The sequence below is a fragment of the Trypanosoma cruzi genome, genomic scaffold (genome assembly GCF_000209065.1).
Source record: "Trypanosoma cruzi strain CL Brener 1047053517085 genomic scaffold, whole genome shotgun sequence".
NCBI classification, from domain to species: domain Eukaryota; phylum Euglenozoa; class Kinetoplastea; order Trypanosomatida; family Trypanosomatidae; genus Trypanosoma; species Trypanosoma cruzi.
This window is the reverse complement of record NW_001849553.1, coordinates 41,831-68,757: the sequence shown is the minus strand read 5'-3', so window position 1 is coordinate 68,757 and position 26,927 is coordinate 41,831. Positions and strand designations below refer to the sequence as shown.

General features: G+C 48.6%; 9 protein-coding genes and 1 pseudogene across 9 annotated transcripts, besides 42 other annotated features; all 10 read right to left on the bottom strand.

Moving 5' to 3' along the window:
- Positions 1-15: part of a sequence feature (T-rich) that runs on past the window's edge.
- Positions 1-708: part of a sequence feature (areas merged during assembly that could not be assigned to a particular haplotype. This can correspond to areas where the two haplotypes were merged or to regions with more than two copies in the genome that were merged during assembly.) that runs on past the window's edge.
- Positions 215-234: a microsatellite.
- Tc00.1047053508879.160 (hypothetical protein, conserved) lies at positions 238-3,336 on the bottom strand (the record flags this gene model as incomplete). Its single annotated transcript, XM_813958.1, has 1 exon — positions 238-3,336. One exon carries the CDS (start codon positions 3,334-3,336, stop codon positions 238-240), a length of 3,099 nt encoding a protein of 1,032 aa, XP_819051.1.
- Positions 709-5,969: a sequence feature (areas merged during assembly that could not be assigned to a particular haplotype. This can correspond to areas where the two haplotypes were merged or to regions with more than two copies in the genome that were merged during assembly.).
- Positions 1,867-1,975: a sequence feature (GA-rich).
- Positions 2,142-2,222: a sequence feature (GA-rich).
- Positions 3,348-3,394: a microsatellite.
- Tc00.1047053508879.150 (hypothetical protein, conserved) lies at positions 3,560-4,819 on the bottom strand (the record flags this gene model as incomplete). The annotated part of the gene is made up of 1 exon (XM_813957.1): positions 3,560-4,819. The coding sequence occupies one exon, from the start codon at positions 4,817-4,819 to the stop codon at positions 3,560-3,562; it is 1,260 nt and encodes a 419-aa protein (XP_819050.1).
- Positions 4,417-4,459: a repeat region.
- Positions 4,830-4,859: a microsatellite.
- Positions 5,048-5,104: a sequence feature (T-rich).
- Tc00.1047053508879.130 lies at positions 5,168-13,786 on the bottom strand (annotated as a pseudogene).
- Positions 5,970-5,984: a sequence feature (areas merged during assembly that could not be assigned to a particular haplotype. This can correspond to areas where the two haplotypes were merged or to regions with more than two copies in the genome that were merged during assembly.).
- Positions 5,985-12,668: a sequence feature (areas merged during assembly that could not be assigned to a particular haplotype. This can correspond to areas where the two haplotypes were merged or to regions with more than two copies in the genome that were merged during assembly.).
- Positions 6,019-6,074: a sequence feature (GA-rich).
- Positions 11,626-11,645: a microsatellite.
- Positions 12,669-13,571: a sequence feature (areas merged during assembly that could not be assigned to a particular haplotype. This can correspond to areas where the two haplotypes were merged or to regions with more than two copies in the genome that were merged during assembly.).
- Positions 13,572-14,763: a sequence feature (areas merged during assembly that could not be assigned to a particular haplotype. This can correspond to areas where the two haplotypes were merged or to regions with more than two copies in the genome that were merged during assembly.).
- Positions 13,790-13,813: a microsatellite.
- Positions 13,828-13,851: a microsatellite.
- Positions 13,995-14,022: a microsatellite.
- Positions 14,327-14,348: a sequence feature (AT_rich).
- Positions 14,496-14,553: a sequence feature (GA-rich).
- Positions 14,720-15,100, bottom strand: Tc00.1047053508879.120 (hypothetical protein, conserved; the record flags this gene model as incomplete). Its single annotated transcript, XM_813956.1, has 1 exon — positions 14,720-15,100. One exon carries the CDS (start codon positions 15,098-15,100, stop codon positions 14,720-14,722), a length of 381 nt encoding a protein of 126 aa, XP_819049.1.
- Positions 14,764-14,800: a sequence feature (areas merged during assembly that could not be assigned to a particular haplotype. This can correspond to areas where the two haplotypes were merged or to regions with more than two copies in the genome that were merged during assembly.).
- Positions 14,801-18,075: a sequence feature (areas merged during assembly that could not be assigned to a particular haplotype. This can correspond to areas where the two haplotypes were merged or to regions with more than two copies in the genome that were merged during assembly.).
- Positions 15,142-15,203: a sequence feature (T-rich).
- Tc00.1047053508879.110 (hypothetical protein, conserved) lies at positions 15,373-16,365 on the bottom strand (the record flags this gene model as incomplete). Its single annotated transcript, XM_813955.1, has 1 exon — positions 15,373-16,365. The coding sequence occupies one exon, from the start codon at positions 16,363-16,365 to the stop codon at positions 15,373-15,375; it is 993 nt and encodes a 330-aa protein (XP_819048.1).
- Tc00.1047053508879.100 (hypothetical protein, conserved) lies at positions 16,676-19,762 on the bottom strand (the record flags this gene model as incomplete). Its single annotated transcript, XM_813954.1, has 1 exon — positions 16,676-19,762. One exon carries the CDS (start codon positions 19,760-19,762, stop codon positions 16,676-16,678), a length of 3,087 nt encoding a protein of 1,028 aa, XP_819047.1.
- Positions 18,076-18,349: a sequence feature (areas merged during assembly that could not be assigned to a particular haplotype. This can correspond to areas where the two haplotypes were merged or to regions with more than two copies in the genome that were merged during assembly.).
- Positions 18,350-20,332: a sequence feature (areas merged during assembly that could not be assigned to a particular haplotype. This can correspond to areas where the two haplotypes were merged or to regions with more than two copies in the genome that were merged during assembly.).
- Positions 20,006-20,035: a sequence feature (AT_rich).
- Positions 20,212-20,243: a microsatellite.
- Positions 20,333-20,506: a sequence feature (areas merged during assembly that could not be assigned to a particular haplotype. This can correspond to areas where the two haplotypes were merged or to regions with more than two copies in the genome that were merged during assembly.).
- On the bottom strand, positions 20,406-21,500 carry Tc00.1047053508879.90 (hypothetical protein, conserved; the record flags this gene model as incomplete). The annotated part of the gene is made up of 1 exon (XM_813953.1): positions 20,406-21,500. One exon carries the CDS (start codon positions 21,498-21,500, stop codon positions 20,406-20,408), a length of 1,095 nt encoding a protein of 364 aa, XP_819046.1.
- Positions 20,507-21,487: a sequence feature (areas merged during assembly that could not be assigned to a particular haplotype. This can correspond to areas where the two haplotypes were merged or to regions with more than two copies in the genome that were merged during assembly.).
- Positions 21,488-22,086: a sequence feature (areas merged during assembly that could not be assigned to a particular haplotype. This can correspond to areas where the two haplotypes were merged or to regions with more than two copies in the genome that were merged during assembly.).
- Positions 21,521-21,584: a sequence feature (GA-rich).
- Positions 21,702-21,744: a microsatellite.
- Tc00.1047053508879.80 (hypothetical protein, conserved) lies at positions 22,043-22,816 on the bottom strand (the record flags this gene model as incomplete). The annotated part of the gene is made up of 1 exon (XM_813952.1): positions 22,043-22,816. One exon carries the CDS (start codon positions 22,814-22,816, stop codon positions 22,043-22,045), a length of 774 nt encoding a protein of 257 aa, XP_819045.1.
- Positions 22,087-23,215: a sequence feature (areas merged during assembly that could not be assigned to a particular haplotype. This can correspond to areas where the two haplotypes were merged or to regions with more than two copies in the genome that were merged during assembly.).
- Positions 23,047-23,071: a sequence feature (AT_rich).
- Positions 23,200-23,223: a sequence feature (AT_rich).
- Positions 23,216-23,829: a sequence feature (areas merged during assembly that could not be assigned to a particular haplotype. This can correspond to areas where the two haplotypes were merged or to regions with more than two copies in the genome that were merged during assembly.).
- Positions 23,341-23,367: a microsatellite.
- Positions 23,548-24,126, bottom strand: Tc00.1047053508879.70 (hypothetical protein, conserved; the record flags this gene model as incomplete). The annotated part of the gene is made up of 1 exon (XM_813951.1): positions 23,548-24,126. The coding sequence occupies one exon, from the start codon at positions 24,124-24,126 to the stop codon at positions 23,548-23,550; it is 579 nt and encodes a 192-aa protein (XP_819044.1).
- Positions 23,830-26,927: part of a sequence feature (areas merged during assembly that could not be assigned to a particular haplotype. This can correspond to areas where the two haplotypes were merged or to regions with more than two copies in the genome that were merged during assembly.) that runs on past the window's edge.
- Positions 24,294-24,317: a microsatellite.
- Positions 24,317-24,347: a microsatellite.
- Positions 24,820-24,843: a microsatellite.
- On the bottom strand, positions 25,009-26,823 carry Tc00.1047053508879.60 (hypothetical protein, conserved; the record flags this gene model as incomplete). The annotated part of the gene is made up of 1 exon (XM_813950.1): positions 25,009-26,823. The coding sequence occupies one exon, from the start codon at positions 26,821-26,823 to the stop codon at positions 25,009-25,011; it is 1,815 nt and encodes a 604-aa protein (XP_819043.1).

Genomic DNA, 26,927 nt, shown 5'->3' with positions numbered 1-26,927 from the left:
AAAAAAACAAAAAAACACTTAATTGCATCCAAGTAGATACGGGCATTCAAGCAAATAAAATTTCCTTTCCTCATTTCTCCATTCTTTTCCTTCATTATATTCATAATAAAAAACTACTGATACAATTTGCTCCCAATCTTCATAGATATGCATAATCTCCACGCAACTATGTTTTACCATCCATTTGTTCATTTGATTACATACGGACAAATACAATAATAATAATAATAATAACCCCTAAAAGCGCCGGTCGCGAACAAAGACAAGTGTTCGGCCAAACCGGCGTGGCGCGGTTGCATGCGTCTCCGTGGTAACTTTATTGACATTCGTCTTAACTAATTCCTCTTGGGAGTCCCCTCTCGGCAATTGCGGCGCGGATTCCCCTTCTATTTTTGAATTTTTTTTAGCTTCTGCCGTGGATGTCCACGGCAGCTCCTGCGGTTTTGTTTCCGCGTTAGAATTTACATCAACTGCGGCCAAAGCAACTACATGAGCCGCACCGGTGCCATCCTCAGCACCGTTTCCATAGGTCTTCACTGGACTTTTGCTAAGCGTTTGATTCACCTCGGTTGAAGATGAAGTCCTTTTTCCTCCTTCCTTTTCCGCCTCTACATTCTCTTCCGCATGTAGCGTGGCGGTTGGAAAGAGAACTCGGCCAAAATTCAGTGCCGCCTCAAGCCTCTCCATTGGCATCGACGTCGGCGTCTGTGTCATAGTCGAACACGCTGTCGTAGCGCTGATTGTGGAACTCTGCACCGAGTTCTCTCCATGCCCTTTCGGCGTGTTACCCACGCCATTGACGTTGGCTGCTAAAGCAACCGGATCGTCATCATCCCGCCCATGACGTTTTCTTATGCCAAGATGATCAATCAGCCAGTCGTAGTAGACTTCCTCAAGACGACCGAGCATTTGCGCCGCACACGATCGTTGTGTTTGCCCAGCCGCCCGTTGTCCGATCTCGTCTTCTTCCTCGTCTTCCTCTACCCTAAGCTGCAGGAGACTTTGCACCATTTGTTGATGCAGTTCACGTGCCTCCTGGTAACTCTTCACACCATCAAAGTAACTCCGGAGAAACGGCTCTGCAGAAAATAATTTACCACGCTCGCATAAAGGTACGCTGTTATGCGCTTCATCCTTCTTGACATGTGGGGTTTCTTGGAAGCTGTAGTCACTGGTTTCCTTTTCCTTCATATTGGCGGTGTCATCGTGTGCGTCTCCAGTCAACTGTGAAAGATTAGCCGACGCACCTGCAGTATCCTTCTCTAGACATCCCTTCTCACTGGGAGAGCTCTGAATCAAATCTTCCTTCGGCGTTTTGGCATGCGGCGGTTGCATATCGTTGCCATGTTGATCCCTGCTCCCTGCCTGCCATGTACTATAGACACTCACATACGGCAACAAAAAACGGAGACCACCAACACTATCACCGGTTCGTCCATGGCCTCCTGTGCAATTCATATTCTCACCGGCCACATTCTGAGAAGGTAATAACGCGGAACTTTCAAAGGGGAGCGAACTCATCGCTGGCAACGGCGTCTGTCCACAAGAGTTACTGACTGTTCGACTCTGTGTTCCCCGCCGCCTTAGCACGGAATAGGCGGTTGGCGGCCTTGCAGAGTGGGACCTGGGTAAATTACAAGGACCAACCTGAAACTCATTTCCCGAATTTTTTCTTAGCTTTTCCAATTCAAAGGCGTACAGAGGTACACTTTCCGGCTCCCCCAAATCAGAAACGCCGCAATAATTGGAGTCTCTCGGCATAGATGCGCTGTGTTTTTCAGAGGCAGCACTCGTGGCCTCGGCTACCAAGGTGTTCATCTCCGTCGATGGGAACACCACATGCTCCAAAGATGCAGAATGCGGAGGTTCTTCCTCCCCCTTTTTCTTCTTCTTCTTTTGCCCTTCCTGCATCACCTCTTCCAATCCTCCTTCACTTTGTTGTTTTTGTTGCTTTTGTTGTTGTTCTTCCTTCTCTGGCCGCGGTATCTCTTCTCGTACAAGTGGGGCGTCTGTCTCCGCTGGTGCGGGTTTCTCACATGCCGACTCCTGTGCGGTCACGACGAGTTGCTTCGCCGCCCCTTGCAATGACGGCATGGAACGTTCGGCAGGGGAATGACACCCCGGCGTCTCTTTCGTCGTCACTTCCCCTTCCTTCTCCTTCTCCTCCTTTGCGTCCGCTTCCTTTTTTCCCTCCATTTGTTGCTGCTGTTGCTCCTCCTTCTGTTGTGCCTGCCGTGCCAAGTCATTTTCATACTTCTCAGAGAAAGAAACAGAAGGCAAAGATTGCTGCAATGCTGTTTTTTCTCTCTGTCCTTTCATAGCGAATATGATGCCGTCACTGAATTTAGTTGTCGGTCGACCGCATGTCTCTTTTGAATACAACGAGTATTGGTTCGGGGCAGAATTGCGTGATGCCGGTGAGCTCCACGTGTCCTGTGGCCGAGAACAACTCCACGGCGACAATGGCGATGTCATGGGGCGAGAGTTGGGTGAAGCAGCACCAACCATCCATTCCCCACTCTGCACGTATACATCCGTCCTGTTGTTAATAAAATCCGTTGTGGTTTTCGACTCCGCTGTAGGGTGAGGGAATTTGGGTAACGTGTCTCCAGTCAACGCCCCACTCTTTCCTGGTTGTTCCCGTCCCTCATCAGTTCCATTATTATTTTCTTCCCTCCCCTCAAGCCCTGGGGTGCGTGATTCTTTTTCATTTGCACGCACCGCGGCTTTCGCTGGCGTGCTGTCCTCCAACGGGCTATCAACCGACCCCGATCTTAATAACACCCCCTCCCACTGTAGCCAACGCTGCGTCACGGCGTTCAACTCATGGCCAAGCTGCACCAGTGCCTGTCCATGCCTCTCCGACCCGCAACAGCAGGAGTCCGCCGCGGAATCAATATGATCTTTCGCCTCTATAAGTGTCTTCCACGCCGCCTGAAAGCAGTTCTGCCGTGTTAAAACACGCGCCTCACCAAACTTCTCCCACGCTTCGTCCAGGAGACGATGCGATTTCTCATCCTTTTGCGGTGGTACGGCGTTGAATTCACCTTGAGTTATTTTGGCTGCAAGGCTTTTTTTAAATTTTTTCCCGTTGCTTTGCTTTCGCCTCGTCGAACTTCCAGGCCTGTTGTTTCTTCTGCTACTGTTTACATTCTCTCGTTCCTTTTTATCTTTCTTCTCTTCCTTTTGTGATCGTTTCTTCTCACTGCCTGCTGATCCATTCCGTTGGAGTCCAGGCCTCACTGGCAAAGCCGTTCGAGGGCGCGTACGTTGCATTTTGGAGGGAAATGAAGATATGCTTCCCTTTGAACTGCGGTCAATCACAATCCACGACATACACAAATCTCAAATAAATAAAGAAGAAAAGAAGACAAAAAATAAATAAATAAATAAAATCCGCTGAGGATCACTGCATGGGCATTATATGGTAACGTCACATGAGACGTGTATTTTATATAGACATATTTTAAAATAATGCGGATTTCAAAAGGAAAAATAAAAACAAAAACAAGTAACCAATAATACATGTAAGTTATAATATTTTGTTCACATGAATTTTTCAGCCGTCAAACTGCATGCATGCATTCATTCTTCTTCTTTTGCTCTTCTTCCTCTTATGTCTTGCTGTTGTTGTTTTTTTTTTGTGTTTCTCGTCACTCCACATGGTAGAGGGGCCCCACTCTTTCCGTTGACAACTACTGGCTGCTGCAACTCTTCCATCCCCCCCTCGTTTCCGTTGATCACCACAAAAAAAAAAACACAGCAACAGGAAAGAAGGAACTCTACATGGAGTGCGGTGCTTGTGCCGCCGCCGCTGCCGCCGTGCCGCATTTGCCTTTTCTAATGCCGTGATCCGTTTGATTTCGCTAATAATCTGCTGATTGGCCTTCTTGAGATATTTTACCTCCTCCTCGTGCCTATTCTGTTCGGACTGCTTCTGCTCCTCAAAGCGCTTTATCATTCCGTCACGCTTCGCCCGCAGTTCATTCACGCGATTCTCCAACCGGCGTACTTCACTCTCCATACTTTTCTTGTCGTCAAACAAGTAACTCCGCATATCGCGCTCAATCGCCTTTCGTACGGCGTATTGACTGGCGCTGTCAAAGAGAATGTCGTACTTGTTCGTGGTCTGCTGCATCTCCGTCGCCAGCTCAGCAAGCAGCAGTCCACGCTCTGGGCACAAGACAGTCGTTTGTCGTATCAATTCCCGCAGACCATCGGTGTATATTCCTTCGCGAATTGTACAAAGTACCCCGGAGGGGCGTGCATTCTCCTCCTTACACCGACGATTTAGATGATCCTGCAGATGAACACAATCTAGTCGACTTGTGTGGTCAATCGCCGCTACTTTCATCCACTTACTCTCACCAAACTCTCGTGTAGAGCAGAAGGTGTTGCGTGTCCGATAACCAAATCCCTCCTCATTCTTTTCCTTCTTTTCTTTCTTTTCCTCCTCCTCAACTTGCAGGGGCTCGGGTGGGAAAAGCGTCGCAAGCGCCTGCTCCGGAGTGAGACTGTTCTGTATCAACTTCGGTGCCTCCTTCTTCGCAACGCCCGAAGAACCATCCGCAAGGGCAGTGAATGAAACCCCAACAGATCTTCCCATGCGTGACGCCTTTGCACGCGCGGCGAAGGAGGCACCACCACTTACGACAGATGCGTTAACTATTGCGGTACCGGCAAAGTCCACCTCCCTGTCTTCCACGTTGTCGGGATCATCGCCCTTGCCGTTGGCGGCAGGCGAGTTGTACGGCACTGCACGATAAAGCACGGTGCCCTTTTCGTCATATACATTAGTCACATTCCCTGCATGCGACATTTCAGGCTCCTTTTTTTTTTTTTTCTTTTTTTCTTTTCTTCTGGGTTCAATTGTGTGTGAGTCTTTCCGTATGGAATTTTACGCCAGCCACCCGTCCGCCCTCCCCAAATATGACTGCTCTTCCTAATCGTCCCTCTCCCCCTTCCATCCCGGCCCCCATACACGCATGCATACACAGAGAAATACACAGGGTGAGCAAAAGAGGGTACACAGTGATAAAATCACAGCAAAAATAAAAAGACAAATACAAAGAATCATAAGGAAAATCAAAAAAAAAAAAAAAAAGCACGTGACAAAGTAAGACATGGAGGACAATAGAAATCACTTTAAAAAATTTTACGGCGGGGTTTTACATGGTAAGCGACACCCCTAGTGAAAGCAAGGCATCCTTTGAGTACTCCGCAAGGACTGCACGTGCCTTTACGGCGTTCCTTTGCGCCTGCAATGCCTCCACAAGAAGACGTTGACGCCTTTGCAGCCACTCCCTCCGCTGAGAAGGGTCCAAACCGGCTGGCATCTTTTCAAGTAACAGTTCATAGGGCGGAACCCCCGCTGTATTTTCCGCCGAATTGGTTGCGGCGGCGACAGGGGACGACGTCAAAATGGGGCGTGGGGGTACGAGCTTAGAGTTCTTTGAGTCGGCTCTGGAAAGATCATCGGCCAACGCCGCTGTCAGATTCCCCTGGGGCGAAACAAACATCGATGTAATGCGACGCTCCTCACGACGCCAGTCCGCCATCCGTTGCACATTCAACGCCAAAGCAGCCTCATCGGTGTTTTCATGATACGACGGAAAGAGTGTTTCAGACCTCCAACCCCACCCATGCTGCTCCGCGCCCATTGCGGTTGGCCGGTGGAGACCATCCATCCAGTTTCTTTCAGGCGCCCAACGTAAGGTCGTGAACGGTTTCATGTTGCCCCCTGTCTTCTTGTTCCCCTCATCACGCTCGAGCCTCAGCTGGTACACATTGCCAAGCCAGTCACCAGCAATATACATGATATGGCAGAACGGAGATGACATTGAAGCTGTGAATTTTGGGGCTGCAGAAGGTAGTAACTTGTTATAATCTTCTAATGTCTTATCCACACGAGAGCGTGTTGGCGACACTTTTTCTGGCATCCGCATCACCGTAACAGCCGTGATCCCCGATGATGCAAAAAATATACCCTCTTCATTCCACAGATCTCTACGCCGAGCATCCGCCACCTTCTTTTCTTTGTCCTCTTCTTCCTCCTCACCCTCCTTCCCTTTTTCTGCGTTTAAATTCGCATCCCCGTTAGATGTGTCGACGCTATCGGCATAACCGTCTGCCATTTCTCGGAAGGGAAAAACTGTAAAGATTCGCGTGGAGCCATCACGACAGCCAACCACGACCTGCAGCGTCGTCAATGCATCCCGCTGCAGAATCGGTTCCCTTGAATCCTCTTTTATTGTCGTTAATGTGATGGAGTCCACTGGTATACGGTCCCCATGGTTCTCGAGAATGTGTGTGACGTGCCGCAGAATAAGACGGGTGCGCTGCTGCTCCTTCAGCATCAGATTGTCCAGCGGATCCTCCACTTCCACCGACGCGGGACCATTTTCTTGTGCGTCGTACACGGCCTCAAGAAGCAGCACCGTACCAAGGCTTGTTCCCAAAGCAAAGAGTACGGCTGTCGAAATGTTATCATCTTCATTTTCAAACCACGAGTTTTTCACACGAGCAGAATTGCTCGCGCTTAGGAAGAATTCCCCTTTTTTAAGCATGTGGTTACCGATACTGCCGTTGGGTGCCCCATCAGAAACAAAATAATCCAGTTGTAATGGGTTTTGCATGGGCAACACTATCGCCCTCTGGAGTGAAGGTAAAAGCAAATGACAGCGGAGCCTGCCCACGGCGATATAGAGCCCGCATAATAACCATGCGTGATGATGTGCATCGGGAGGTGCAACATGCGCCTCTATGGCTTCGTTCTGAGAATTGGCCTTCAATCGGTTGGTTTGACTATTTCTGACTAATGAAACGGCAGCTATAATTTCCTCCGCGTCATTCGGCGACATAATGTATGAGTTTACAGCCTCAGTTGAGAATGTGGGAGTCTGCTGCCGTAATTCATTCCACACGGGACTTTCATCCGTTTGACCCACCCAGCGAAGAGATGCGCGTTGTATTGTTACTTGCCCTGAAGTATCTTCTGCGTCGTGAACACTGCTTGATTTATTCAAGGAAGGCTTCATTCTTGCATGGTTGCCATGCACGTCCTGTGAATTTGATAAAGCACTTGTTTCGCAGGTACCACGGGAGGAACCTGTCGTCTCTGAAGAGCTCCTAACACCACTGGTTGCCGAGTTCGCATAGGACATTTCTTCTGAATTTGCATCGGTCGATTGTAAAGTATTCGTTTCTGCATCATCATCACTCGCCGCGCTGATTTTGCCGCTCAACGTTTCATTGACCCATTTGTTTTTCAGAGACCTCGTGGCCGTGTCATCGTCATAAATTTCCCATGCCGCTACCATCCCATTCGTTGTCAGTGCCATTGCCCAGTTGCAGGATGAACGGTGGGAATTTGCGGCACTCAGATTGTCAACTTGACGCCCGTCACCGTCTACTCCCGTCACATTCACCTCATTGCATTCAATGAAAACAACAGGGTATGCGTCTTTATTGACCACACGAATACGCTGTAGCAGGCGTCCCTCGCGGTGATTAAGACCGGGCGATGAGGCCCAAATAAAAACTTCTCCAGCAGCCGTCCCGCAAAGGATGCGACTGTTTTGCATCACAATGCGGATACATGAGACACGGTGATGCTCATGTGCAAGAACAAAATGAGGGGCAAAAAAATCCTCCTTACCGTCGGTGTTATAAAAGGCCCCTGCTCCAACGACCTCACGACCTGCAAACACAAACGCCGTGCCTTCCATGCCGCCTGTAACAAAAAAGGATCCATCCGATGCCGCCGCACAAGCAGTCACAATCATCACGTGTGTTCCTCGCATTTCCATGCGTTCTTGCCGGTCACTCTGGCCAAAAGACCATTCCTTAAGACTTTTGTCGGCAGATGATGTGAAAAGAGTGGAGGGCTTCTGTTTATGAAAGGCAACACTGGTAACGGGTTGACGGTGGCCGTTGAGAGTGCATATCACCGTCCCCGCCACACCGGCATACGTGATACGTACATTCCCTCTTTCATTTGCTGATGCCATTAACTTTGCATCCGGTGAAAACGCAATGGACGTGATGGGAATGCCCGCATGTAGCGTCAAGCGCGCACTGCATAATGCCGAAGCGTAGTCATACAGACATATTTCACCATTGTAAAGCGCCACGGCACATGTGACGACCATCGAAGGCAAGAACGCAAGCGCACGCACAGGGCTATGCGTATCGAAGACTTGATGTGCATATTTCAATGGATTATCTTTCTCGCTTTCACCAGCATCCATGGGACGTTCCATGTTAATGAAATATACCAATCCCTCCCACGATCCTGTTGCAAGTATCTCACCCAAGTTATGGTACGTCACACAAGAAACGGGCGCCCTGTGATGATTCAACAACTGGATCGGTCTCAAAGCCGGTCGCACTGCAGACTCCACAGCGTTACTCACGACGTGCCACACCGCACATATTCCATCATGGCTGCCAGAGCAAACAATACTTTTCGTGGGATGACAAGCGAGAGATGAGATACATCGCGTATTCTCAATCATGCCCTGCTGAAGGAGACTATTATCCTCCAGACTCCACACCCGCAGAATGCCGCGTCTACACCCGGTAAGAAGAATATGAGATCGGCTTGGAAAAAACGCAATGGCAGTGACGGAGGCCATGTGCTTTAATGACGCTGAAATTTGGTCCAATGCACCTATTGGTACCACTCGCACCATCGAGTCTTCCCCACCAACGGCCATGAATTTTCCATCATCGCTTAGCGCCACACAAAGCAGTGGTTCTGTCGTTGGAAAAGCCAGGGTGCGTCCCTCCTCTCCGTGTTGACTGGAATTCAACCAATTAATCCATGTGCAGGGCTTACCGCCGCCACCGATGGTGTTATCGCTCATATCATCTGTATTGGGGTTGCCACCACTGTTGTAGTCCAAACCATGAAAAATTTTTTTGCAACCTGGCAGGTTCCGGATGCATTGCCGTAGAAGTTTCGGGCGATCCATGAGGACATGGTACTCACTTTGCATGAAATCAATGATGGATTGAAGTTGACGCGACAGCAAGGAATTTGCCGTAGAGGCCTGCAAAAGAACATTCATGAACCGCTGCAGGTACGTTGCATTGACAAGGAGGTACTCAATGAATGTCACATACGAAGCAATCGTAGCGAACGCGTCATATTCTTTCGAGCGCAACGCAAAGTGAAGAAGGGCAAGCAGTTGAGAAGGCCTGTAGCGTTCTGGACGAAACACACACGTTTCCAGCGAACCTCGCTTGATAGAATCCATTGCGATACGAATGCTGTCGCGAATTTCATATCGACTCACGTCTGTCAAAAGTGGACGAAAGTACAACTCTGCCGCCAGCATGTTTGCGTAGGCGTCCACAACATTCGAGGAGCTGGGGATGTACCTGGCAGCGATGGAAGCCTCAAAGGATGCATTCGAGATCAAGACTCGCTTGCGTGCCACACGCAGACATGTCCCGGTGAGCAGTGCGACAAGACGAGAGGCGTTGGCGACGTTGGAGACGAGTCGGTAAAGGTTGTATTCCTTAAGACCCGATAAATTCTGCGAAAGGTAGAGCGAAACAAGAACAGTGCGACACGTTTCCACACCAAATCGTTCCTCTAACTTTTTGTATGTCTCAGTATGCAGTTGTAAGAGCGTCGAGGGCAGCTTTGCAATGTCGGCCCGTAGTGTATCAAATGAGCTGAATAGCCGAAGGTATGTGATGGCATATGTGAGATAGGAGGCCTGATTGGCGTTTTGCTTCCGCAGAAGAATCTTAAGTTCATTCACGCGAAAGGACTCTTGTAGCCTTTTTCCGTAGGAAGCCAGGTGCCGTCGGACAAGTTCGGCACGTTCAGGCATGTTCAGGTCGGGTAGCGTGATGCTCAACGCTGGTGGAACACGCAATTTCAAAGCGGTGGCAAATGGACTACTCAATGCGGTAGTGACGATAAAACGAATACCTAACGTGTTAGTGGAGAGCACAATCCAGCCAAGATTGCTTAATATCTCTGCCGCGTATGAAGACTTCTCCATGCCATCGAGAATAATACATATGTTACTTTTTTTTCTGGCCGCCGAATAGACGCGCGACAGGAGCTGAAGGAGAGTCGTGACAGAGTCGCTCTCATGCACACAGAAGTCTTCTTGCAATCGAAGGCGATAGACCAGAGAGAAGACAAGATAATACACCAGACGCCGAAGACTTCCATCGCTGGCTTGGCAGGCAAAATAAACGACCAAAATGCCCGAATTTTCCATGTGGACAAGATTTGATGCAACAGCGGCGGAGACACTCGACAATCCATTTCCCTCAGAGCCTTGCAACAGAAGAACATTGGAACTTTTCTCATGATTCGAGGTGTCATACGAACCATTAAAGTTTGCAGCTTTGTTATCGGCGGTAGAATAAAAAGTGCTCGTGGAAGTTGCATCTACAACTGCGGGAGAGGGTGCATCCGTCGGTAGACGGCCCGTAAGAGCAAAGAATGATAACTTCTCCATTAAACCTTGCGGGGGCACAAATTTCTTCAACAAAGTTGTGGTAAAGCTGACCTGATCCATGCACTCTTCCTCATACAGTGTCCCACGCACCTCTGTTCCATTCACATTGCCATCACGGTAAATTTTCTGTTGCTGTTCTTGATCACCAGAATCCTTCAGGCCCTTCACAGACTCACTAGCATCATCCGGGCGTCCACAGTACTGCAGGACAATCGACTTCAGCGCAACAAAAGCCTTACGGGAAAAATCCGTCATGTCAAGTGGCACGTGCAACGCAGATTTTTTTGTTAAATCCATAGAGGCGGCAAAAAACGCATCGGACCTCGGACTCATACCTGTTGCGTTGTAAGGAATCATAGGGACACCCTGAGCCTTCAAATGGCCTGAAAGCTTTGAGATGGACTGCATCGTAGTCGGTGTATCAGGCGCGTATGCTTCTCGGTCCTCCGCCGGCAATGAACCCATCAACGCTGAATGATCACGCAGAAAAAAAGCCATCGTCCGTGGTGCTTGCCGCCCTGTGCGACGTGCCGCAGTGAACATAGCATGCCGCATCTCCATCTCCGTCACAGACATCCGCGCTGAGTTTTCATGTGGAAACTGCTGTAGCCACGTGAAGTCCTCCGCGTCCACGTCTTCGTCAACACGATGGTACAACGTAGGCGGGCAATAACCGTACCGGGAACCGAGCACACCAATAAAGAACGGAGAGCACCGCGAAACTTCATTGAGACAAACAGAAAGGGACAGATCGGAGCTTGACGCATCCTCTGTGATACCCCAACGCAGGTCCACCTCGACAATGTTGACAAATAGCCTCTCTTCCGCTGCCCAACGACGCAGCCGCGGAAAGACTTCAAGAACCAACGCGTTCCGTTCACTGTTCATGTCAATAAAAGTCGAGGAAATAAAAAATCGGCATTCGCGGTATGTCGACAAAAATCCTTTTTCCGGGGTTAGAAACCGTATTGGTGTTACGGGCCCTGCTGGCGTGAGGGGGAGCGCGTCGGGTGTTTTTCTCGTTGTTGATTGCAACGTCGGTAGAGGTGGCAACATCGGTGGCGTGGGCAATTGCCGTTGAGGTGCGGATGTCATCATGGCAATTCCAGACGCCGAGCTGATTTGGGTGTCGGTAAAGCCTCCTCCTCCTCCTCCTCCCAAAAGTGACTCCGCCGCACAACTGTCTTTATGCGCACAACGCTCTTTTTCAAGTAAAGCCATTCGTTTCAGCGCCCGTAATTCACCTTCAGACATTTGGCCCGGGCGGACTGTCATACGATTGACATCGTAAACCTCGTCAATCCGCTCAATGTAACGCCGAGCTCCACCCGAGTTACGCTCCGCCACAAAACGCAATACGGCGTCTGAGAAGCCGGTCAATAAGACGTCGTTCTTGTGGCAATACCGCAACTCCGCCTTCTCATCCGTCTCCGTAAACGCCCTTAGCGAAAGGAACAAAAGATCCTCATTACATGTACGACGTATGCGCCGAAGATATTCAGGAAGATCACCAAGGGAGGGGGCAGCATTTTTTCCCGAGTAACAACTATGTCTCGAACCCATAACCACAATGGACTGAATATTCATTCGACGCTCAATCAAATCGTCCAAGTATGCATACGGAAAAACCTCGGAATTCCCTTTACTTTCAATTACACTTAATATGACATGTCAAGGCCCCACGCCTTGTAACAAATTTTTCTGATCATTTTCACATGCTGTAGCATGTTACCCGTATTCCTAAAGTCCCAGTCAATGACGCGATACACATCCCTCAATGCCACCAATAAGACACAGTGTTCACATGCGTACTTCAAGCCAACTGCCAACATGGCAGCCTCCTCCATTTTTGATCGACCGCCATTCAAAGATTTGAGTAAATCCGTGTCTGTATCTATAATCACAATAGACATTCCACGAATAGGCGTGATATTGCGACGCATGGAGATCTCTGTCGAACGCTCCAACGCATCCATGTATCGTTTCTTTAGCATTTTGACTACTTCCGTATCGCGAAAGAAGTCATGTCTGTTATTCCTGCGTCTTCCGTTTAAATTTTTCGAAAATTTGCAAATATCATCCGGTGAATTTTCAAGAGCTTCATACGCGCGTAAAAATTGATAAGGAAACTGACGCGATGCTATTACCTGCTCCTCTGACATCAGTCGTCTTATTATAGCAACATGGGTGGCCTCGCTACATCCTTGATAAATAATACTACGTAGGTTTCGTAGAGTGGCCATAAAGGGCAATTGATTTTTTGCTACCATATCATCCCATACCTTTCCTTTGTTCCCACGTAGGGAAATTTGCACCTCCCACACCTGTGCAATTGGCAGTCGCATGCGCCTACCGCAAAATGCTTTATCAAATGTACGTTTGCCACCTTCATCCAAACCACGCTCTCTGAATTCCTCCTCCGTGTTCGGATAGCGCTTCCCTAAAATACAACAGACGACGTATGCGGGCTGTGAGATGTGTAACCGGCGGATATAGTCCTTCATTGTCAGTGGACGGGCAGATCTTGTCCCACCACAGTTTCCCACCTCCTTTTCAAAAAACCGTTCCCTTCGACAGAACTTCTTGACAGATCGTTCTGTGTTGTACTTGGAGAGGGAGTGATCGTCAAACATGGAGAAGGTCTCAACAAGGGCACGCCGTAGTGCGTTGGGCAGACTTCGCCCCTTTCCACCCCTCTGTTCCTTCACGGTGGATGTCGTTGATGTCGATCTCGAGTCGTCATCGTTGGTGTTGGCCTCCAAGGCCAGAGATAGGTGCGGTCTTTGCATGGCAATGTTTGCTATGTTCAGCCAGTCCGATGGAAGACAAATGATGTGCCGCATGTAACATTTCAAAAAAGGCTGACACTTCGGCTCATATGCGCAGAGGGCAACCAACAGGGCGGCGGTGTAACGTATGTAAAGTTCACGGCGAACGTACAGTGCCAGCTTTAGGACAAACTCCCCATCCTCTAGGCTGATAGCATGTACCAGAAATGCGATACGCTTTGCGTTTTTGTATTCATCGGATTTATACATATCTTTCCTTCTATGCCTCGCGGTAAAGTTCACCTCCTGCATCAACGATGCACTCACACGGCCAATGAGTTCATCCTTCTCTTCGCGCAGCTCCGCCGCCAGTTCCCCAACAAATGACATGGTGGAATGATTATCCTCATCGTCATCATCACCATCCGTGGCGTATCCTCCCGCCGTTGCTTTTTGGCGATTCTCCACATCACGCATATCAAAGAACGCAGCGGGATGTTCACACTTTGACTCGTTTCCCATACTTGCCATTCAAATAATAATAATAATAATAATAATCAATGTAAAACGGAATATATATATATGTATATATATATCACCAAAACCTAATAAACGACTGTCTCTTTCAATAGGTCCTTTTCTTTTTGTTGTTGCTGTTGTATTTAATTACGTCCCCTCCCTCCCGTCTTGGCTATTAGACTAAACGACTACTTTACTACCAGGCGCAACTTGCCTCGGCTGTATGTATGTTTGTATGTATTTATGTACTTATTTATATGTAATATGGGATTTCTTTGGCTTCCACTGCCATTTTCATTAGAAAATTCCGGCAGGAAGCGCAAACGCAAAAAGGCAACACGCACAGAGACACAATAAAAGAAAAAAGAAAATACAGGCGTCATCTCACGGGAAGAGTAAAATAAGAGAACACCCCCGCACGCATAGACACAAAGAAAAAAGAGGGGAGGGGGGTTGAGGCCTGGAAATTATTGCTACCAACCCCCGTTTGCTACAACTCAACCTCTTCATATGTAGACACAAACAGAGAAAGGAAGGGATGAAGTGAGAAGGAAATAAATAAATAAATAAAAAAGATACACAAGGGCCGCAGCCAGTCTTACTCACAACTACAGACACAAAGTAGCGTTATCATCCAAATGACTGGCATTCATCCTCACATATGTAAGCTTTCATTCTTACAATCCTTCATCCATTTGCTTCCTTCTTGCGCCCAAACCCTTCGCTCTATCCCTCCCTCTCTCTCTCACTTTTTCTCTGCGCTTCTTTCTTTCCTTTTCATCCGCTCCCACCCTTCTACTTTAGCATCCACTCATTTCACACCACGCATATCATGTACAGAAAAGGAAATCCTCTACAAAACTGTCCCTAATTTCTGTCGCGACATTCATGCGCAAACACACAGACAGCAATTATGTCGTGTGTGCGTGTACATGGCCGCTGCGCCTAAATGGACCTTTTCACGACGGTTGGCTTAAAATCGGGCGGAAGATATCCCGTCTGTTCCGTATTCCAGTCCATTTGACGGGGCGGGGCACGTTCACCCCAGAAGTACATCATTTCCCCCTTCCACGAGAACATCCATAGGAATGCGTACAACGTAGGGGCAGCGATGAGGTACTCCCGCCGCATTGCCACGGCACGGTTCATCATCCACTTGATGTCCACAAACCGAAGAAACTTTAGCGAGCCATTCAAATGACCGAAGAACCCCTTGCATTCCTCTGCCGGTGGGATTTGGTCGAGTGTGGGGCGGACAAACAACTCACCGCCGCTGCGGCGAATAGGCGTCCGGCGGAACAGACCGACACTGCTGCGACGAAGCATTGGGTCCTTCTTTTTGCTTGAATTAGCAGCGGCACTGCAGGAAAGAAAGGGAAAAAAAATGAGAAAAAATAAAAACAGAGAAGATTTGTAAAAAAAAAAAAAAGTCCCTTCAAACGTAGAAAAACAGCAATGACACTTGCACACACAAAAAAGAAAAAAAAAAAAGCTTTTTATTCCTTTTACCCCGTTGTGATCCCAACGAAATACTTAACGGCATGTACACCACGTGAATACGGTTGCAGCAACATATATATATATATATTCTTTTTCCCTCAGCCCATACCAGCATTATTCGCTTCCCGGAGACTCTGAAGAATGCTGGCGGCTGTAAAGCGTGGCAAATACACACGTCCGCCTTTACCTGCAATCCCGCTAAACATTTCTGCCACACACGACTTCTGTACTTGATCCTTTGTCAGTAAAACAATCGCGGGACCACAACCCCGCACATTCTGCAGCAGCAACTCACCCATGACGGAGGCCGAGACAAGGTCCCCAGACTCGTTTCGCGTCGCGGCATACACAATGTAAATGTCAGAGTGTGGGTGCATTCGTGAAAGTTGAAAAAAGATGTGCCCAGGACGCGATGTGTGTGGAATAAACACCTCGTGTACACAAACAAATAAACAGGCTACACGACGAAAAAACTGAAGACTCTCCCCATTCGTTAACAGTTCGAGTAACACCTCCTCCGTGGCAAGTTCAATATTCGCCACATCAAGAAGAACCACCACGCGTGGTGAGAAAAGTTCCCCTTCTACATCACCAGAGTCCTTCGAAAATGACGGCAACGCCTTTAATAGACGTTTCATTTCTTGCGCATTAAAGGCTGTAAAACTGGACTGGGTAGAGCCACTGGAAGCATGCAACCAACTCATATGTCGTGTCATTTCCTGCGGTGTCATCCATGGCAGTTGAAATACTCCTCCTTTTCCTCCTTCCGTTACTGCACCGGCACAACAGCATATGGGGCAGCGGTACAGCGGCACAGTCACATCCCCGTCGTCAGCAGACTCAAGCGGCCGGTTTAAAAGGGCGTTTGTGTGAGCTGAAAGGTACGTGACGGGCATTCGAACACCGGGGGTTCGCTCATTGGGCGCATTGAGGTCCGCAGCAAATTGTCTTTCACGAGTCTCCTCCACGATACGTGGAAGACCGCCCCCGTTACGCAGGTGGCGTGTGAGGGGGTAAATAAATCGCTCAAGATCGCCGTGTAACGACGCTGAACTTGTGGGAAGCGTACGACAAACGCCAGAGGCACGCATGAACAACGCCACTGCCTTCCCCTCTCCGCCTTTAGCCTTCCGGACAAATGGGAACGAGTCCACTAAGCGACAACAACAACAAAAAAAATAATTAATTGAAATAGAACAGAAACATGCGAAGAGAAAAACAACAACAACAAAAAGAAAGTGACGGAAACTCGGATTAATTGCCTCTGCCCAACAAAAGAAAAATACATATATATAAGCATATATATATGGAGATGACTTTCGCACATTCGCGTCGGCATCAAGATAATAATAATAATAATAAAGAAAGAAAAAATCAAATAAGCGTCGTGCCAACGCAGTGCTAGCCGGCAATTGAAGGTACATCGGAGAATAAAACCAACGGCATTGTTACCGGCTTGGGCTCCACTGCTAGTACGTCTTCCGGTACGGCAAGGGACGTCATGATTTGCGTAGCGACGCACCGACCGCTTTCCACCGCTGCCGCTGCTGCATCGAGCTCCGCCATTTGTTCCGCCGAAACCTTCCGTAAAAGCAACGGCATGAGTACCCGCTTAGCCCGCTCCTCAAGCTCTAGAAGATAGTCCTCAATGCGGAAACGCAGTTCTTTTTGCCCTCCGTGGCAGCCAACAAGTTGCAGCACAGGGCCAAGAAAGGGATGATACTTCGGGGGGATCGGCAAACCACCCAGCTCCAAGACTAAAACACAAAAGGCATACGCAAGACGCAAGGTGCGGAGGTACAGTGTTCCCCATGTCTCCTTGTTTTTCCTCAGAAACTCGCAGTAAGATTCCACATGCAAATTGTAATGTGTGATGGCGCACTCATTTCGGTGAATTGTAGCCAGTATTTCACTGTATTTCGCCTCCAACTGAAAAAGTTTGATCACATCGGAGGTCTGTGACGTAACTTTTTCGCTTTCTGAAAAGGAGAACGCAAAGGGGCGTGTGCTTAAAAAACCGCCGGAAGAGCTCACCGATTCCATCAACTTTTGACTCAAATCTCGGTACTGCAACCGCAAGCTCTGAAGGATGGGGAGTAATGTCTCATTGGTTTCCTTCAACGCGGAGGCGGCAATAAAATACATTTGTCGCGTATCGACTGCGTAATAGGCACGCTGCATTGGAGCCACCAATAAAAACTCATGATTTGGCATCTTCTTCGGTGATGACAGCAGTAGGGATTTCACAGGACGCACGAAGCGATTGACGTCTACAGTGTCCGTATTCCCAGAATTGGAGCCGTACATGCCATCATCCTTTACTCTAATAGATTGAATTAGTTCCGGTTTCGTCGTGTAGCTTAGAGCATTTTGCCCCGACATGACGGCATGAATGGAAAGCGTCACCACCACCTTTGCAAGGATACGGCGCCGCACCTCAACCCCTTCCTCTTTTGCTAGTCGTTTCATCGCTAAAGACCGCCATTCACTCTGCCGCAGTATGGCACGCACGTCCATCGCGTAGCCAACAAGGGCCTCGTAAGGACGTGGGGGTTCACCGACAAAATCGCCAGCTTTCAAAAGTCTTTCACGCAGATCAAACGCCTCTACTTCATCCTCTTCAATTCCACCGGCATCACTCAGACAATTTCTACCATGACGTGATGGTTTCCTGTGACTTTTGGCTGAGTTATTGCTACCATGCTGTAGAACCAAAGATCGTGTGGAAATGAGTGAAACGGCATCCGCGAGAATGCCCCTCTCAAGTGCACCATGAACATTAAAAACCAAACGCAATGGGAGCAGAAATGACGCGCAAGATAAATCCGTGACATTTAAAAGAGGCTCAGATCCAGTGACATTTTGTTGCTCAGATTTTAAAAATGCTGAATACGCAGTTTTCTCCACGAAGCCCGCACATTCGCACAGCCACTGTGTAAGGTGCTTTAGTCCGGGGAGGTCGTCAGCATGAATGATCTGCTCCACCCAATTGGTGTGCATGTAAACGGAACTTTGGGGTGGAAAAAGAGCACCTTCTCGGGATGGGATCGGCGTGTACAAGGTGCTATTTTGGGAAAAGGTGGCGCTGGACTTGACTCGTGTCAACGTGCCGGCCGAGTGCCTCGAAATAACCTCCAAAAGACGTTGCATTTCTCCTACAGGACTGCAACTGGCCCTTTTGTCACGATTCCTGTGCATGGGTATTGCAACGCTGGGTGTTGTTCCCAACAAGGGGTAAACTAAGTTTGTACCGCGCGTAAGAGAAGTGTCCGTTCCTTGTATCATTAGTCGTGGCGGCACCGCAACAAGAAGTCTTTCCTCCGTTCCTCGAAGTATCGCCTTATTTTCGTCCTCATGACCATCTTTTTTCTCTTCCTCTTGTTCACTCCACGAGCTCAGGAGACGTCGCCAATTATTCTGCCGCGTGGCGTCTTTTAGCGTTGAAAACAAACCACACCTTTTTTGTCTCGCTTCTCTTTCGCGAGCCTGTCGGCGACGCTCGCGGTCTTGTATGGCCTGGTGTCTTTCCAGCTGCATTACAAACTGCAGGGCTTCTTCTTCCTTGCGGACAGCCACCATGCACATTTCATGTTGCGCCACGGGATCGTTGGAAATTCTCTCACCTTCCGGAACAAGCATCACCTTGTCACACCACTGATGGATGCTGTTCATAAAACGCCTTTCCCGCAAACGACGACAACGAGACGTTTCTGCATCATCACGCGTTATGATTTTTTTATTGACGCCTAACGAGGCACCATTGAAAGGACGGGAACGTGTAAGCGGTTTCCTTTTTTTATTCCTGTGCATTACACGAGAACTTGGCTTCCATTTCACATCTTCGGCATCGTCTGACACCCCGTCCCTTTCCACCATTTCCTCCCCGTCGTTGCTCGTAGAGGAGGAATTCAAAGAAATGGTGGCGTCGCTGCAGTTAGAGAGGGTGGAGAACTGCTTCAAGGTGGGACGAGGAAATAGGACATTATCATCTGGATAACAGCAGCGCTGTCGCAGCAGAGAAATCTTTAGCGGCGGAAAATACCATGGCGTGTCATTCACAACAAGTTCCCCCTGTCGCCTGGCTGTTTCCTCCAGATGAACTGTGTCGTGCTCAAACGACATGACCGGAGATGCATTCCGTTTCAAATGTGCCACCGTCCAAGTTTCACCGTCGGTGCCCAGTGTAATGTTATCCACACAAGTGTCAGGGAGAGAGCCAAGTCCTGAGTGAGACAATCCCTTCAACGCTTCATCAGTTCCTGTGTCTCCTCCGGTAAGTTGCATGATGGTACGTCGCAGCTCCTGTGTGGCGAGACCACAACCAGTCATATTTGGCTTCGATGATGGCATCTTAATAGGCGGGAGTGCAAAATCGAAGCGGGAGGCGTCATCAATCTTCCTGGCGTTGCTAGGAGACCGCGCCGATGGCTTTTGCTGCCATTGTGCCGGAAATCTTTTCTTCTTTTTAAAAGGCCGGCCTGGTCTCATGAAGAAGCTAAATTAAAATCTCTCTACCCCACCCGCCCTATATATCCACTCTTTCTCTTTCCTCTTCTTCGTTCCTTTGCGTTTCTTCTTTTTTCAATTTATTTGTTTGCCTCCTCCTGGGCTCTCAGTTAATTCCTTTTATTCCACTTGGCAAACTTTTTTGTGTGTGCTTGTGAGTGTGCGTGATTTGGCACATGTTAGGCCCACAGGCGGACAACGGCTCAGGCAACCCTTTCCCCTCCCAAAAAAAAAAAAATAAATAAATAAATAAAACACGGTTGATCCCGCCCCTCCTTCTTCTTCGTTGCTTGTCACTACACGTTCTTCTTATGAGTTGCTCGTTGTGGTTGCAGGTCTCCCTCCCTTTGCGTTCCCTCCGGCGCGGAGACCAAATGGGAAAAAAAGTCAGGGAACTTCTTCCAAATAGGGGCCGTGGCGCTTCCCCATTCAAAAAAAAAAAAAAAAAAAAGGAAAAAAAAAAGAGGTTAGGAGCGCATTTACATGGTTACACCAATATATATAATATATTATACAGAATACAAAAAGCAACAAGACACATCAGCATACAGAGAAGGGTCCAAAATCACAAAGACATACAGAGTGGGAGTGTAGCAGGCATGTGCGTCAATTCCTACAGTTTCCCTCATAGAGCTACAGCTCGACAGGCTGCGTAGCGTGCGAACTGCCGCAGTTCCTCCTCACTGTGTGCGCTGCCCAACACAAATGGGAGTGGCTCCACATTCACCGTGTCGGCAAATTTCCCCGATAACGTTTGCGGCGGCTGATGCAGTTCCGCAGCCGTGCGCACGTGAAACCATCCCTCGGATATAATTAAAATCTTTCGATGTAACTGAAGAGACTCCCGTTTCTTGTCCTCTGCATCTGCTTCAATTCCAACTCCACATAGGCATTGCAACAGGGCATTGAAGGTGTACAGACCTCCGTTGGGATACCACAAAACGTCATCATGAAATGCCAAGTCACTACTATTATTATTATCGTTATTAATGTGGCTCATAGCACTCGTCCCAGCAGTCGCAAGACTCCGCCACTTGACGCCTACAGCAGCTGTCAAGACACCAAGAACCTCCTCGTGACGCTCGGCGAGCATGGCCTTGACATGATCACAGATACATCCCATATGAAGCCCCACAGCAGCATTGTGCCGCGTGTGCGAATACAACACAAGCACCACAAGACGTCGAGGAACGGCCCTTGACACGTGTGACGGCTGCAGTAAAGCCTCTTGTATAATTCGTAGCGCCTCCCGTGCCCAACACAAACGCATCTGAACGTCGTTGTGAATCGTGTGGAACGCCATCTCTGCGTTGCCGTATGACTTATCCTGGTCACACTGACTCGTGAAGCGGCTGCTGAGGCGTCGATGAAATCGTACATCATCTCTTCTGCTCGACGGAATGTTGCGAGGGGGGAACGTCGACAAGTCCGTCTTTATGGCGGTCTGTGATGATGTGGGAGTCGACGAAAAAGGTGATGCCTCACATTTCGATCCCGCAAGACGTTGTAAGAAGAAACGCTCCGTCTCGACGAGATCTGGACGCAACGGCTTCGAGGCCGCCGCGGGTCTCTTATCAAATGTTGTCGTGTAACGTTTCTGCTTACACACGGCTCCCGAACTCATCCCTGAAATGACGCTGCAACACGGCATAGCCAACAGACAATTCTTCCGCCTAAAATCAAAAATCACTCTCACATCCCTTCTCATATATGTCTGCATGCACCCCCGTCAATGCCCTCCCCTCTATCTATCTCTCTCTCTCTCTCTTGTGCTCTCCGTCTTTTTTTTTTTTGTCTTTTTTTCACCGCGGTGGGACTTTTTGGTGTGAAGTAATGAGCGAAGGAAGGAAGGAACCGAGAGGGAACAACAGTGACAGACTCCTCACCCAATCCACCTCCTTCCTCACGCACGGAGAGCAGCAAACCAAAAACAAAACAAAAACAATAACAAAAAAAAAAAAAAATCAGATGCATGCATACTCTCCCTTCCTTCGCGTAGGCATCACACACACACACACACTGTCTCACTCTCTCCCCATTTCATTTCATCCGTCTTTTCGTTTGGTTTTTCTTTCAAAAATTTTCCCTTCACGTTTTTTTATCCGCACCCTCTGAACCGGAGAAGCAAACAGCAGCGTGTATGCACAGAGATCCACACCCGCAGAGAATACTTTGGCGAGAAATAAGAATAAGGAAAACAAACAAACAGGGTGTGGAAAGAGAAACACACACACAAAAAAAAAAAAAAAATGTCCAAAACTATTATTGGTCCTCACCTTCACCTCCAAAGGATCCAGGAAGGGACGTCGATGTCACCTTCCCGTCGTCCTCGTTCTCGTTGCTGGGGACGCCACTCACCTCACCAATGTCCTTTTCTTCTTTCTTGGACACTTTGTCGCCATCGCTGGGGGTAGTTTTCTGGTATTTTTCCATGGCTTCCCGGTCACGTGAAGCAATGTAGCGCTCAAAGGCATCATCTACGCTGCGAATCCCGCCGCGACCTCCACGTCTTCGACGACCGCCACGTCGGTATCCATAGCTGCCCACCGTGTCATCCTCGAGATCGCCATTCAGGAGGGCCTGGTATTGATCGTGTTGCCACCTGCCTTCCTCTTCATCGTCGTCAACGCCATTGCCGCGACGGCCCTTGGGCCCTGCACGATGCAAAAGCACAACGCCGTGATCACGGGAGAGGGAAACCTTAAGGACACTACTTTCAATTTGTTGACCGTTCATGTTCTGCACCGCTGCACTGGCGTCCGCGGGGTTGCGGTACGTGCACAGCACACTCCCAATAAAGCGTCCTGACTTTTCTGTAAACATTTTGTACGATTCCACAGGACCAAACGCCTCAAATTCAGCACGCAGAGCGTTGGCCCCATCCCGTTCAATACGCTCTAGTGGGATCTGTGTGATGTACACCCGGCACGTATTGTCAATAATGATACTTGTTGAAACCAAATCGCGATCGCTCCGCGTTACCGCCCGCCCCTCTCCAAGCGGGGTAAATGTGAGATTCCGTGCGCTTCCCGACATTCTATCGGCGTGGTCCAGACCCCTCCCAATGGATAAAATGTTTTCCCTCTTTTCTTTAACTTTTTCCTCGTACTGTTAAGTCTTCCCCAAAAATAATAAAATCACGTTTTGAACAGCCTTCTATTCTTCTTTTCTGGCGTCTAAATGTGTGCGTGTGAGTGAGTGAGAGTAATAAAAATTCACTCTGAGACCTTTTTTCTTTCTTTCGTTCTTCTCTTCCTCCAGGATTCAAAATAATATATAATATATATATTTGGTGTATACATGTGATGATTTAGGAAAGGGAGAGAAAATTTAAAAAAGGGTCAACGACGCTCATGGAGTAAAGACCTCACGTCATTTCATGTAAATAATATTGGGGAAAATGCATAAAACAAATAGTCATTTATTATTATTATTATTAAAAAGGGGGAGAATGTACACCAAGCAAAACAAACTGCGTGAGAGAAATGAGCCCTTCCATTCAGTTCCTTTCCTTCCGTCGCAGGCCATTGCCGTAGGCCTCACTGTACTGAAAACCACAAATATATATATGTATATGTATATATATACAACAGGCAAAGAAACAATAGACTCAAGCAATTGTGTTACCGCATCCAACAGCAAACAACAGAAACATCCTTTCCATCATGCTCTATTCAGCGGAAACCAAAGAAACAAACAAACCCCTCTTGTTTTCCTTGACTGTGCCACTCCCCCCCCTCTTTCCCTCTTTCTGGGCTTCCGTCGCCTTAGTGATGTGGTGTTACGGTGTGGCCGTCCACATACATGTTCCGCGTGGCACGTGGAAGCTGTATCTTCAGCCCGTCGTGCTTCTCCTTCACCAGCTTCAGCTGACACCCCAATCGTGAGGTGGACTGCGGGAAAAAAGCCATGTCAAGCATGTCATTCTCCTCATCCGTTGGATCATCGAAGAGCTCCATCGCCGCATCGTTCTCCAGGTACACGTGACACGTGGAGCAGGCACACGAGCCTCCACATGCTCCTTCTATTGGCAGCCCTTCTTCCATGGCAACGTCCAGAAGCGTTTGACCCTCGTACGCCTTCACATCTCGTGTAGTGCCATCCGGTAGCTGCACATGTATTGTGAGCTGCTTCTCGCGATCACCGGTAAAGTCGCTATGGAGTCGAATCGCATAGAAGAGTGTCGTGGTGAGAAACGGCACAAACTCCTGACCGCTGCTATAGATGATACCCCTCCTGGCACTACCGCTCTGAATTTTGCTACCACCACCGCATATAACACGACAAGCAGCGGGCACTGCGTGCAAACGCCACGCCAAAGAACGACTGGTGTGACTTGTTAACATCGCCGTATAAAACTCACTTTCTACTTTTTTTACCCCCCTAATCCCCTCCCCCTCTTCGGTTGCACGTGAAACCCTCGCCAGAAGGAGAAAATATAAATAAATGAATGTACGAGTAGTTGATGCAAATGCAAAGAACCGTATTTCGTTCCCTCCACCATTACGGAGCCCACACACACACACACACACACACAGAGAGAGAGAGAGAGAGAGAGAGAGAGAGAAGCCCCCCTTACTTTTTATGGTTGTCGCACTCCAAAGAAAAAATAAAAATAAAAATGAATTGAATTCAAAGACACATCCCACATCTACAGCTGCCTACCAAACAAACAAAACCAACAACAACAACAACAAAAAAGACCACCAGTATTCATATATATGTTTTTTATTTATTTCTTTTTTGCTCCTCCTCCACTTATTTTTATTTTGTTTTCCTCTTACCACGACGCACGCACGCATGCATATATATATATATCTCCTTTCTTCCTCTTCATCCGCCTTCTCGTTATTTTTTCCGTTTACATGGAGGACCGCCGTGTAATGTCCACCATTTAGCAGAAGGAAGAAGTGCTGCACTTATTGCTGTCAGTTCTTCCTTCATTTTTATGTCTTCTTATTGTTTACTTTAAAAAATTTATGTGAACGGCATTGTTAATCATTACTCGCCGACAGGAGAGAAGTACAGTACCGGTAGGCAAAAAAAAAAAAAAAAAAAAAGAAGAGCTGCAAAAACACCCGACAAGACGATTTACGTTTTGTTTTTTTCTTTTCTTCCATCTCCTCTTTTCATCTACTGCGCCTTCTGTTGGTTTGACTTCCTCCTGTCCCTCACTGTCACCCGCTAATTTTGTGTTGGGTGTTTGTGTGCCGGCAACACCCAACAGCCTACGCCTCCTTCCCTGGCAGGCTCGGCGCAAATTCTTCGAACAGAAGGCGACCCGTCTTCTCTGCGCCAAATTCAAACAAAGCGAAGATGCCAACAGACACCAACGCCACGACCAAAAGAGCAAGTTCCACGATGAGAGTCCTCGAAACAAAGAGGCTCATCACCTGATCGTAGGGGCCCAAAAGCACCACACCAGGCAGCTTGAGACGAAACGTTGACACCGAAACACTCGTCGAAACGGCATGACGAGAGGCAAAAGTGGCAGCAGAGGACCTCATGTGTGCCTCAAGCGTTTCCGCGTACTTCAGTGAACCCGCACCTTCGCTAAAAACCGGACCGCGCTGAAGCTCGGAGGCGTGACGCAATTGACCCATCATGTACGCGGCACTGCCGACCCACGTCCGTGTCCCATTGGCTGGAGAGTGGCCTAGTATTTCCCTTGCAAAGGCATACACAAACTCTACACGGCGGTTCAGTGCCACGAGAATGTTGGGCATTTTCGAGCTGATGGTGCCGGCCGTGTGGTTAATGCTAGATAAAGGAATGGGCGCGCGGCCGCCACGGAAAGCTTGGTCGATGCGGTAGGTACGAACAGAAGAAAATGTCACGGCGGGTATCTGCACATGCCCCAGGACCTCATGCTCAAACTGCACATCATAGTGGTGGTAGTTCGTCCTTGCGGATAAAACAGTCAAAGCAATCCCATGACGGGCAGCCGTGGCCTCCGCCGTCTCCTTCACCACGGCAAACTGTGGGCTCTTAGCAAATGACTCGTCTGCATGCATGAACAAACTTGTGGCATCGTTGTTGTTTCCATTCTCACTTTCAGGGTCATCGCCATCGGTGTCAGAGAGTAGCAACTCATCCAGGCATATCACAAGTTGATATTGATCAATTTCACCCTCTTCACGCGACGCAATCCATTTAGATGTGCCGACGTAATTAAACCGAGCGGTGTTACCCAGCAGCACAGAGAATCCAAATGGCAATGATGGTGGCTCTGAGGTTTCATCTCCTTTGCTGTCGGCCATCAGGGAAGCCCCCGCATTAAATCTTCGCCAGAGTTCAAGCGCGGCAGCTACGCCAGAGGCTCCACCTGTGGTAGAAGCAGACGGTGCAACACCGAGTGTGTCAAATGACGCCGTGATGAGCACTCGCGGCACCTCCGACGACTTCTTCACCCCCTTTGGCCTGAAGTTAAGAGAAGCATACAGACTGATGCTCATAACGGCATTGCTGGTTACCGGCGCAACCGCCTTCTCGCTTTCCCCAACGGAAATAACGGCATACTCGCTAGCGTTCAAAGTTTTAAGCGTCTCGGTCAAACGACGCGCGGCCACGCCGTCCTGCGGGAGAAAATACACCGGAAACCGCATGATACCACGTGCAAGATAATACTGGAAAAAGTTCTCGTTGTGCGTGTCGACAGGTGACAGGGCAACCACGATGCCTCTTACAGGCAACTCCTGCAACATTTCCCACTGCCCCGTCGTCATGTGCTGCTCCGTCGGAATAAAAACTGTCTGCTTCCTGTGAGAGGCAATATTGGCGGGGTTGAACAGCGCAATACTGCCACGCAGCAATGAAACCTGTGAGCCAAATGACACCACCGAATTTTCGCTGTTTGAAAGACGGCGATCATAGGAAATGGCATGGTGAACAACCGTTTTAAGCACGTGTCTTGCTGCCGTTACTGGCTGTACAATTGTCCCCGAAAAAAAGAAGGAAAACTGCAACAACAGCAACGTACACAAAACCAACAAAAATGGCTGCCGAGACCTAAATGATAGTGGCGACATCTGTGAGTTCCACATTTCACACAACTCCCTACACACCACACGTCAAAGCACAAATAATAAAATGTATGTTGCTTTAAGTGCTAAATAGATGCGTGTTGATTTGAAATATCAAATGGGAG